The 12,027-nt window shown below is 52.8% G+C and overlaps 1 protein-coding gene across 1 annotated transcript in view; it reads left to right on the top strand.

The window, feature by feature from the left end:
• The window catches only part of CHST13 (carbohydrate sulfotransferase 13), a 33,073-nt gene extending 21,430 nt beyond the window's left edge, over positions 1-11,643 (top strand). Inside the window, exons 2-3 of the mRNA XM_075052968.1 lie at positions 6,293-6,375; positions 9,939-11,643. Of these exons, the coding sequence (XP_074909069.1) occupies positions 6,293-6,375; positions 9,939-10,784 (929 nt within the window). The 3' untranslated portion in view covers positions 10,785-11,643. The remainder of the gene's footprint in view (positions 1-6,292; positions 6,376-9,938) is intronic.
• Positions 11,644-12,027: the final 384 nt, after the last annotated feature.

Genomic DNA, 12,027 nt, shown 5'->3' with positions numbered 1-12,027 from the left:
ACTGATCATTTTGGGTGCCCAGGCACCACAATTATTTTTTCTCTTTTTTTAGGTTTTGCACAGACATAACAGGAAGCGAAGCTGGGCTGTGAGACAGCAGCGGGGAGACAGTGGTGGGGTCAGGATTAGCTCCTTGGGGCCTCTGGGGTGCCTACTCACATGCAACCATGTGTGCTGCTTCTTCACTTCCCTTGGCTGGAGACCACTGAATCTCCAGGTTTTAACCCTCTCCAGTGTTTCGTATTGGAGACCACAAGTGGAGCTTTTGGCTCCTCGTGGCCCCAGGGTTCAGCCTGGAAAATGCCTGAAAGTTCCACCCTCCAGCCCAAAAGGAGTTGGGATTCCTCTTGCTGCATCTCAGCCAGACTCCCACTGGGGTTTCGAAACCTCTTCCTCTCTGTCACCTGAGCCAGTGGGCATGAAGGTGTCCTGCACGTGAAACACCTCCCGTCCCTTTCTGGAGGCCCATTCCCGGGGACAATCACGTCCTGGCTCAGCTCACGTACACATCCAGCCCTTGCAACCTCCCATGGGGCAGCAAGTCCTGGGATCGCCTGGTCGCCTCACAGCCCTTCTCAGCAGCTCTGGATCTGCCCTGGTCCCGGGAGAGCAGAGCCGGCAGTGCTGCGGGTGAGGGTCGCCAATGCTATGGGGAGTAGTATTCATGCTCTTTTTGCTGCTGTGGCAAATACCTCGCCTGATGATAGGTTTCAGGACTTCATTTACCTTTTTTTATGACTGTCACACTGGCAGCTGATAGCCCACAACTAATGCATCTGGGACCTCCTGCCACTTCAGTAGCAAAGTAGCAGAACCTGCTGAATTCCAACACTGCAAAATTAAATTCTGTTGCATTTCCACTTTGTCCTGGTCCAGGACAAAGCTTTAGTTTCTGTGTTTGGTGTTTCAGTGTCTCCCTGCCATGGCAGCCTTTCTCAATGCTTTGTCCGTCATCAGTATCTTTCTATTTTTATGTCAACTCATTCCTGAAATATTGATCCCAAAGCCAAACTTGAAGATATTTTACTAGAAATCTGCCTTCTGCCCAGCATTTCCCATTTAAACACCGCCTGCTTTCCAGTTGCTTGTGTCCCTTACAGTTCACCTTTTAAACTTCATCTTCTCTGATTGCAGTATTTGTTTCCTGTGGTAAGTCATATCTCGTGTGTTATGTATATCTGGGTGAAGATCTACCACATATGCTTGATGTACAGAAATGGCTTATTTTATTCACAGATTAGGTTGCATGAGTATAAACTGTGCTTAGTAAATGCCATGTTGATTTTATTCCCCTGTCTAGTTGCACCCACATCTTTTAATTGTTTTCTTTCCTTCAGACTGTTTTCTAAAGCCTTGGTAATGCTGATGTCAGCCTAGCAGGCTTGTCGCTGCCTGAATCTTGTCTCCTAGCCAAACCTTCAACTCAGGCGCTGGATTTGCTGTTGTGGTTGCAGAGAACCTCCCTCCATAATTAAGAGTCTCTGCAGCCAAAACAGCAAATTCTTTCACTGGTGCTTCCAGAAGTCTGGGATGGTCATGATCCAGTCTTTCCCTCACCTCACACATGTCTGGCTGTCTTCGCAATCAGCTAGTACACCTAAATAGTCACAGCTTTAAAATCTATTCCCTTTTCCAAAGAGAGCTGGCAAGTCATTGAAACTCCAGATCCTGCTGTGGTATTGATGTCACACCACTGCAAGAGAATAGCTTCGGTTTGGATGGGATAGCACTAAAATTGGACCTGTAGGGGGAAAGGAGGGAGGGAGCACGTTGCCTTTTTAAGCTCCGAAGGAAAGACTGAAAGCACTTGTAGCGCAGGAGATTCCAAAATGGGCCTGAGCTCCCTTTCAGGCTCATCTCATTTGGTGATATCTGGTCAATGTTACTGCCTTAGCATGGGGTTTTCGGTCTCTTGCTCTGCATCACTCCTCTTCCCTTGCCTCATCCTTTGAAGATGCAAAGGACAAATGTGATATTTCCTTCTGCCCATCTCAGTGAAAAACATTTTGGATTTGGATCATGGATGTACACTGTCTTGATACTTGCTATGCAAATGGTGATCCAGCATCCAGTTGCCAAGGACTGATGTTTTCTCCCCTTTAGAAACTTGATATACCTTGGCTAAGTGACTTGCCTGCTTTCGGATGCAATTGTGGCAGTGCTAAATTTCCAAGTGTTACCACTGCATGTGGTGGAATCTGAGAACCTCAGTAACAAGCTATAAAGTCAGGAGGAAAGCCAGGATGCAAAGATCTTGGCAGCTCCACCATGATGGAAGATCCTGCTGTACTCAGGGCCGTGGTGCCAAAATGTAGCACGAACCATTAGTTTACTCTGATGATACTCCCTCCTCAACAGTGTCATATATTTCAGTATTCCTTGGCCTTCCCAAACTTCTTGGAGTCCCAGGAGCACCCCAGGGATGGCTAAGCCAGCGGTACAGGGGATGGGGTGATTGACTCGCTCCCGGCAGGAACGAGTGGAAGAAGAGGGGTGTGTAAATGCCATTGCCCATCTGCCCCCTTCCTCCCTTCTCCTCCTCACAGTCCAAGCTGTATCCCAGATCTGATGGAAGAAACAGGCACAGGTCAAGAATCGAGCCTTTCCCCACCTTCCCCTCCATGTGGGGTTTCCTCTCCAGCTGTGCATTTCAGCCAGCCGTGGAGCCCCTTGAGCTCAGCCTCCCTAAGGTGGACCATTGCCTGCTTGGGGTATGCGGTGAAGGCGAGGACAGGACGGGGACAGCAATTAGGGAGCAGGATGGGGAGAGACCCCCGGGATGGGAGCACGCTGTGGGATTGCATGATGAGGTGGTTGGGATGGAGGAGCCAGGGAAGAGGGGTTTTGTGTTCAAATTAAGGCTGAGCTGTGTTCACAGAGCTGCGTGATGAGGATCTGGGGACTGGCGACGGGGGGAGGACTGGGAGAGGAGTGTAGCAGCAGAGATGTTGCAGGTGCTGGGGCTGAGGGATGGTGAACAGGGGATGGCCACAGCCTGGGGTCGCGGGGCAGAGCTGTGTCAGGTGGCAAAGCCTGGTCTTAGGGAGGCTGGACTCCGTTAAATCACCATCTACAGCCTCCCACTGGCTCAGGCAGGTCGCAGCAGCCCCAGCCTGCCTTCTGTTGTGACGGCCAATGTTGCTCTGCAGGGCGATCCCAGACATTTTGGGGATGCTTTGGGGACAGGCAGCCCAGACTTGTCTCCGTTCGAGCACACGCTGCCAGCCGCAGGCGTTCGCAGCCGCTCTGACCGCAGCCCTGCAGAGGATGGAGACTTCGGTCCCCCGGGGCACACAGATCCACTGCTGCCCTCCGCATGCACCGGTGCCGGCACGATGCCGTGCCGAGCCGCGCGCGGTTGCAGCTGCTGCATCTCCCCCTCTGCCGCAGGGTGTAACGCTGCCTTCAGAAGTCATCCTCGTGGCCCAGCCAGGAGCCCCGTTGGCTTTTCTCCTTGGGACTCTGCGTGTAGCACGAGCAGACGGTTTCTGAGGGGGGAGAATTCCTGCAGTTGGAGCCTCGTAAAAACCTGCCGTTGGGCCAGGCGTTTGCTCTGAAGGGTTTGGCGAGCGCCCCGGGCGGGGGATGGTGTCATCGCTTTGGAGAGCAAAAGCTGTCAAGATGCAGCGCTGGCGTCTTCCCCCTGCCAGCTCAGCGCTCCCGGGTTCCTCCAGCCGCAAGGGAGCAGCCTGACAGCTTTTTTTTCCTTTTTTTTTCTTCCCTTTTTTTTCTGGAACCCTGTACAGCATGAGCGTAGCGGGGATCCCAGGGGGTTTGCTGCTATCCGGAGAAGATGCCTTGTTCTCTGCCAGACCTTGTGCTGGGGAAAGGCTGGAGGAAATCCATTTTGCAACGTTTCTGCTGGGGCTGTTGGCGAGAACCATGTGAAGTGCAGCAGTCCCTGGCCAGGCTTGTTGCCCTGCCTCAGCAGCGTCGAAAGGCAGAGCCCAGAGCTCGGGTCTGACCTGCCTGACCTCTGCTCGCTCCCCGCTTTACTGCTGATTTGCTTTTTGTTCACCCTAAAGAGTGTCCTGCCGAGCCAGCCCGCTCGTCCCGGGCCATGACCTGACCCTGCACCGGGCACTGTGGCTTTCCCCGAGATGCCGTTTCCACGCACCCCTGCGCAGTGGAAACATGAGCAATTTGCATTTCTAGCAGCTTCAGGTCAGCCTGAACCACCGGGGCTTTGCTTATGTCCCTCATAAGTTAGGTTCTGGTTGATGCACATGTTAATCTTGAAAACAAATGCCTCCACGTTGTTTTTACTAAATATAGGCCAGGTGTCTGCTGTGGTGCAGGGCGCTTGCAGACAGCCCACAGCAGGGACACAGTCTTAAATCGAACAGGAGTTTATCAGCCCTAGCCAGGAAAGGGACTCGAGCTTAATGCTCTCTGCTCGCAGATTTGAGCTGCAGTGAGTTGAGTTTTCAAGGTCGATCTCATTCCCTGTCATTTGCAGAGGGCTGAGCCTCGAAATGTGAAACGGGGCTCCTCTGGGACAAGCATCTCAGCCCAGCACTGTGTACGTTGGATCTTCCGCTTATCTCTCATTAGCACAGATGCCGTTTCATGCTCCTGTGGGGTAACTGATACAGGGGATTGAGGAAGAAACTGTATCTTCTCGTTGAGTCACATCTCGATCAATCCAGTGCTGCAGGAAGTATCATTTCCCATCAACGCGCAAGCGTACGTGCACTGCTGATGAAATCTTGTGAGGTCAGGCAGTCATTTCCCCCTAATTACAGCTCCAGGAATGAATAATGTTTAGCTTAGACCCTGGTGACTTTGTGCTTTGGAGCAGCTTTCATTTAAGCAAAATATAAGCACGTGAAAATGAAGATGGGATTTGGATTTTTCCTTCTGGTTATTTTGGTTAAAAAGATGCCATCTGGGGCTTGTATAATAAATTTGGTTTTAAATAAATAAATTTGGGTCAGTGAACGAAAAGATCCAGAGCCCGAAATTGTTGTGCAAAAAGCCTCTGTTAGAAACTTTCATGTTGCCAGAAATGGTTTGTGAGAGATGCTGTTCCCTCCACCGTATACATCCCGCTGAGATTTTAGAAGGTCTCCATAGGAGCAGGAACTTGGAGGACTGGAAGAGCCTCCCAGGCCACGATCTCCTGAACAATGTATCCTATCATCCCCTTCAGAAGAAACATCATCTTCCATTTTAAAACTCACAGTGTGGTTTCTTCTGTGGAAGCCAATTCCAGGGTGGCACAACCCCCATGGTTAGAATCCTTCTTCTCATATGAAAACTATCGTGGCATCCTCTGCCGGTGGAGAGGGTCAGACACAAGAAGCAGAGGGTGGGTGAGAGGTGGGACCGCTGCTTGGTGTTACTGCAAGCGAGAGCCTCCACCCGTGTCGTGGCTGGCTCCATGCGTTAGGTTTGGGATATCCAGGCCACGTGGTTCTGCCCACGCTGTGCTGGAAGCAGGTCCCTGGGGCTAAGGGACGGCAGCTGAAGTGGATGCTTCATACCCTGGAAGGTGATTGCATCCCTACATCATTTATGAGCATGAGAACTTGAGCATCTGTCACCGACTGGGTGTCCGGCACCACAGTCGTGGTTGGCCAGGTCCAGCTTCCAGTTTTGTGCTTCTGCAAATAGACCTCCGAAATCAAACCAGCCAATCTGCACGGCAGGGAAGGGGCGAGGGCTGCTTGGGTGGCTGTCTTCAGCTTCAAACACCTGAGGAGATGTTGCTGGTTTAGCAGGGAAGAAAAAAAAATAAATAGCAAATAAGAACTGAGAACGACTTATCAGTCAAATGAAGCATCTGACCAATTTGTGTATTAATGACCGTGTCTCTGAGCCTGGAAATGCAAACTCCGTGCCCGTGGGGGCTCAGCACAGAGCTGCCGGTGTTGGATCTGCCCCTTACCTCTGCCAAGCACAGATGCTGTCTCACCCCTCACGGGGCTGCGGCGATGCTGGGCACCTCCTGGGGCATTCCCTCAGCAATGCAGCCTGCACGCAGTGCCATTTCCCAAACGCACGTGGATCAAACTGTTCCCAGTTGCTCTTGAAATTGTAACAACCCGTTATCTTTATTTATGGTCTTTTATTTGTTTAAAGGTTAGATCTGGACCTTTTGAATGCTAACTGGAGGTTTTGTTAAAAAATAAGGGGGGGGGGGCGAGCATTGCTTGAGCATCTTCTCCCAGAGGCAAACAGATCTGTCTCTTCTCAAGGGACGATGTGTCATCCCAACTTGGGCATCTCCAGAGAGGGCGAGGGAAGCAGCCCCTCCCAACCCCTCTGATTTTTCTCCCTCTTTTTCCAGCTGCAGAAGACAGAGTTATGAGATCTACCTGGCAGGGGAAAGCTGGTCGCAGCCCACTCCAGGCCCTGTACGAGAGTGACCAGGTAAAGGGCCAGGGAGAGGGAGATGGGGGGGTGCAGAGGGAGCGGGGTGCTGGAGGTTGACCCCTTCTTCCACCCCTCCGGTGTGCAGGGCACTGCAGTGTGTCCAAACACACCCAAGGTCCCCACACCTGAACCTCTGGCTGTGTCCAAAAGAGAAGACCACACCGCTTTGGGGAGTAATTGTTGATAAAAAACTGCTTTTGGCCCTTGCTGGTACTTGGGCAAATGGTTTCATTATCGATGGGCTGAGCCATAGCTGGGCAAACACGGGAGATTTCACCATCTGAGGATTCAAAGCTGACTCTGGGCCATCGTAGCAGGGCAAGAGCATCATTGCTGCACTTTCTGAGCTAATAATTGGGAGACGCTTCTATGTTGGGTGCTATATACACACACACACATATATGCATATATATATATATATATACGCACATATATAAAGCTGGACCCAGCCATGAGGCGTTTATAATCCCGGGACATCTCAGTCCTCGCCATCACCCTGAGCTGTGCCAGCTACACCTGCTGAGGAGGGGCAGCCAGGCACCGTGTGGGCAGGGAAACGCTCCCTCCAGGTGGGCTTAGTGGGTCCCTGCCTGTGCAAGGGTCTGCTGCAGGGAAAGCTTGAGGCAGAGAGCGCTCGCCCTCGCCAGCCCCCAGTGCGTGCAGCCCAACTGGCATCGGTGACACGGCGTCGGGGAGGGTGTCCCGCTTGCCCTTAGCAGCTGAATGGGAGCTTGGGGGTTTGGGGTTGAAGCTGCAAAAGGTGTGTTTGTTTCCTTCTGCTGCGTTTCCCCCCTGGGTGGGCAGTTTTCCCCCCATGCAGCCAGACTTGCCTTTGCAGAGGGATCCTCGCCCACAACTTCCCTGCAGGAAACCACCCGCCAACCGGTGCAAAGGGCTGGGCCATTGCCACACGCCCCAGCTACCAAATGTGCCCTGCATCTCCCCACGTCCACTGGGCAGTCATCTTCTGCAGCCCCCAAGAAGCAGAAGGCAACGGTGGTGGTCCCTGCAGCTGGCCGCCATCCCCACTGCCTCCCCGCTGCCCAGCGGCAGTGCCCGCTGCAGCTGGAGCCACATCTCCCTTCCATACGCGATGCTTTGTGTTACTGTCTAGGTTGATGCTTTTATGTCTATAAGCAGCCAAATTACATTTGCTCTGGGAAAAATGGCAAATGTGGACTTCCTTGAGCATGATGCTGGCAAACCCTAACGCTGCTGGAATGTCGTGGTGTTATTTCCTTAAAAGTGATACTTAATTTCTCTGGCTTTTAAAGAGAAGGAAGTGAAGGGAGCAATTCTGCTCTGAAATGACTGCAAGACATGCACTTATTCCAGTGGGCGGCTGTTGAAAAGTAGTCACATTTATTTGTTGCCATGCCTGCAGACTGTCTGTCTGTCTTTCTGGTCCAATAGTTTTGAATTATGCAAGTGCATGGAAAAATACCTGAAAAAAAAAATCACATTATTAAAATGCTTCTTTTTTTTTTTAAAGCACTTGCAAAAAGGGTTTCCAATTTTAGAAGGTGATGGGGAACATCCAAACAAGAGAAATTTCTACTGAAAGATTTGGCTGTGTCGCAAAGAGGTGTACCATGAGAATGCCTCTTCAGCTATGATTATCATCTCCGTAGGTGCTGTATCTTCTTCATATCCAAGTAGCCAACAATGTCAAAGTCATCTTTTGGTGGCAGTTAGAGTGTGTTGACCTGCGTTTCCTCCATGTGAGCATTTTCCCTTATCATCTCCCTCTTGGAAGGAGCAGGGATGGGATGCTTTCTCCTACCCTGTCTCAGGTTACTGCCCATGCAGGTTTCTGGAGAAAGTGGACAGTAAGGTGACCCAGAGAAGGTCATTTCTTTTGTGGAAATGAGATCCAAAAGGGTATAAGTGTGGTTCATCCCTTGCAGGAGGAGCTTTTTGCCCAGATGTTAGTGCCCTTCTGAAGATGAGCCTGTTGGATCATCCATGGGATGGGCAGTTTGTCTCAGGATCCCAACTCCTGGCAGAAGCTTTACAAAGCCCCATCTCCACAACCCTGCCTATCCCAGGCTGTAGTGCCTCCCCAAACCCCTTATCGTCCCCCAGGGAGAGGTGAGGGTGCACCTGAAGTTTGGCAAAGGGTGTCCTTTGGCATGCCTAAGCGATGACCACTGTCAGCAGCAAGGATGTAGGGACCGAGGAGGTGGCCTGCCCTTGTCCTTCATCTTGGGGTTGCCACATCTCTGCAGGCTACAGCCATTTGTCGTGGCGCCCTGTGATGCTGGCGGGAGTTTCTTCACAACCACAAAGTGGAAGCCAACGTCATCTTGCGACATGGGGGGGGGGTCATTGCGTTGTATTAGAGCAGTGGTTCCGCGGGGTCAGATCCACCTCGGGTTAGCAAATGGGCGGTGAAGCTGTTAGTGGTTGTGGTCTGGACGAGGCTGTTGGAGGTTCCCAGCGAGGACCTCGGGGCTGAACGCGAAACCTCCCAACCTCGTGAGCAAAACGGGGAGGGAGTGGGCAGGTGGAGGAGGGGACCTTCCTCTTCTGAGTGCCTAGAAATAATTTCCTTCCCCAGATGTTTTAATGACATTTTGGGATTTCTGATGAAAACCATGACACGAAGGGTCACGTCCCCAAATCTGGAGGTGGGGGTTTCATCTGGGGCAGGGGCCGGGGGCTCTGGGCTCCTGGGATGCCAATGCAGCAGCTGCCAGGCCTTGATGCATGGGTCAAAAAGGATAAAGAAAAAGGACCGTATGTGGACTTCTTATCCCTGTGGACAAAGGAGCCTGTGACCAGCACTGAGGCATCAGACTGGCCTGTGTGGAAAATGTCCCTCAGGAGAAGAAACCCTCAGGAAGGGCCCCACCACCACCTCCAGCAGCACCTCGCTCCTCTCCATCATGCCCTGCCACCCCACCTCCCCTTCAGCTCCCCATCTGCTCCCCAGGGTTCGACCGTCAGTGTTAAAGGCCATTTTCCTCCACCCGCCTCCCTCTGCCTTTCCTTGGCAGCACACCCGTGCCATGTTCATCACGCGTGCCCACGCTCGTGTGCCACGTTTCTGCCTCCTGGCTGCGGTGTTCGCAGCGAGCCCGCGGTTGTAGGCGTCAGCGCGAGGCAGCGATGCCCCATCGCAGCCAGGAGGTGTGCGGGGCCCTGCACCAACGAAGGGGCTGTGCTGTTTGCCCCTGGAGGGGTCGGGCCACGTATTGGCCCCCGGGCTCCTGTAAGGGAGAGCTTCAGCCCAGTATGTGTGTAGGGTGCTGTAACAAATGTTTGGTTGTTGACCCTCTCCGCACCTCCTGTTCTTCCCTCACCCCCTTTGACTTGTCTTCTCATCTGGCTCCTCATCACATTTTATTCTGTCTTTTGCCCCCAGCAGGTCCCAGGATTAAATGCACCAAAGCAAGTTGTGTTCAAAGTCAACGCTGTCCCCAAAAGTCTCATATGGGTGACTGCCAAACACAGAAAAGGGGAGGGGATGGGGACAGTTGTGGGCCAAGTGTTGCGTGCAGGCAACGATCAGCTTGGGCAAGCTAGTGACCATCTTGGTTGGTTTTTTTTCTCCCCAGTTTGAGCAGTCATCACTGCAGGCGGTTCACCAGCAGAGACGGGAGCTGTTGAGCAACATCTGCAACCGTTACACCCGCAAGCGGCGTCTCCTGCGTCCGGATGACTTGCGGCACTTGGTGGTGGATGACACGCACGGGCTGCTCTACTGCTACGTGCCCAAAGTGGCTTGCACTAACTGGAAACGGGTGATGATGGTCCTGACAGGGCAAGGCAAGTACCGGGACCCGCTGGAAATCCCCGCCAACGAGGCCCATGTCTCATCTAACCTGCGCACCCTCTCCGAGTACAGCATCCCCGAGATCAACCACCGCCTGCGCAGCTACCTCAAGTTCATCTTTGTGCGGGAGCCCTTTGAGCGCCTGGTCTCGGCGTACCGCAACAAGTTTACCCGCAGCTACAACACGGCCTTCCACAAGCGCTACGGCACCAAGATCATCCGGCGGCACCGGCAGGAGCCCAGCGACAAGGCCCTGGAGCGCGGGGACGACGTGCGCTTCGAGGAGTTTGTCTACTACCTGCTGGATCCACGGACGCAGCGGGAGGAGCCCTTCAATGAGCACTGGGAGCGGGTGCACTCGCTCTGCCACCCCTGCATCGTCCACTACGATGTGGTGGGCAAGTATGAGACCTTGGCCGAAGACGCCAACTACATCCTCCAGCTGGTTGGGGCTGACACGAGCGTCAAGTTCCCGTCTTCATCCAAGACCACCAGGACGACAGATGACATGACGGCCCAGTTCTTCCAGGACATTAGCCCCTTCTACCAAAGGAGACTCTTTAATTTATACAAAATGGACTACTTGCTCTTCAATTACTCCATCCCCTCGTACCTCCGCATCCGATGAGGCAGGAGTTGGGGGGAGAGGCAAAGGAGAGCTGGGTAACTCTCATCTTGCCACAATTCCTCTCCTCCCACCCTGTGCTCATCTCTTCGTTGACTTCTCCTCCGTGCCCTCTCCGTTATGGTCTGCTCCACATCCTGATGCCTCATTCATGCATGGTCTGGAGGGAGGACACCTCTCAAAACACTGGGGCTGGAGCTTTTCCTTCCCTTTCCCTCCCACCCTTCAACACCTATAGGGGATGGTGGTGGGACCAGACACCGTTGGGTAGGAGGGCTTGCCTTGGCTGGGGACTTCTTTTTAACTAAGAAACTCCTCTGTTGATCCAAGTCTTGGGAAGGCTCCTTTTTCGGGCAGGATCCCTTTAGGTCTTTCTCCTCCTTACTGGGCTGTTTGGGGGCAGACATGGCATCTTGGGGGTAGGGTGGAGCGTTGTCAGAGACTTTCATAGAACCAGAAATAAAGCAATAATTTAATGTAAGTTTTTCCTTTCGTTTAAAATTGCTCCCACCTTTTCTTTTCGCCTTGTTCTCCTCCGTCCTCCCCCACCATCCCCCATTGCTGGGGAAGTGGTGTGTTACTGTGACCACACATTTCTCCCTGACGAAGCCTGGAGGGCTTTTTTGTTACTCACCTTCCGTGTGCTCTCTGGATGCAAAATACTCCACAGAGAGAGGAGCAGGTTTGCAGCAGGTATGGGATGATAACAACACAGTGTTTTCTTCTGAATTACAATACCAGAGCACTCAGTGCCTCTGTGTGTGTGTGAGTCTCTGGCTTTCTGGTCAAATCCAATAAATCCAGGCCCCACACCTCCTGGTTTTTAAGAGCAGGCGATAACTGTTTCTCAAAGCCACAGGTACAGCACGGGTGGAGGCGTCTGCCCAGATGAGATCACGTCGCCCACGGTCCTGCTGGGCTGGCAGGACCCAGCTGGCAGCGACAGCTTCAGCTTCTCGTCCCCTGCCACCACGTCCTGCTCCCACGCGTGGCCACTGCCTCCCGCGTGGGGTGGCCACATTGCGCCAGGGCACAGAGAAAGCTGCCGGGGCGGGTTTGAGTTATAAAGTGCTTCTGGGAGCACTCTGCTGGGATGTGGGAGATGATAGATAGCTGTGGTAATGAAAAGGTGATGCTGGACTGGGAAGGCCAGAGAAGAGTGTGTGCATGTGTGCGTGCGTGCGTGTGTGCGTATGAGAAAAAATTGAGAATAAAAATGGGGACAGAGACACCTAGAGGAAAATTC

This window comes from Buteo buteo, chromosome 21 (assembly GCF_964188355.1).
Source record: "Buteo buteo chromosome 21, bButBut1.hap1.1, whole genome shotgun sequence".
NCBI classification, from domain to species: domain Eukaryota; kingdom Metazoa; phylum Chordata; class Aves; order Accipitriformes; family Accipitridae; genus Buteo; species Buteo buteo.
The sequence above is the reverse complement of the archived record's forward strand: the minus strand, read 5'-3'. Positions and strand labels throughout refer to the sequence as shown.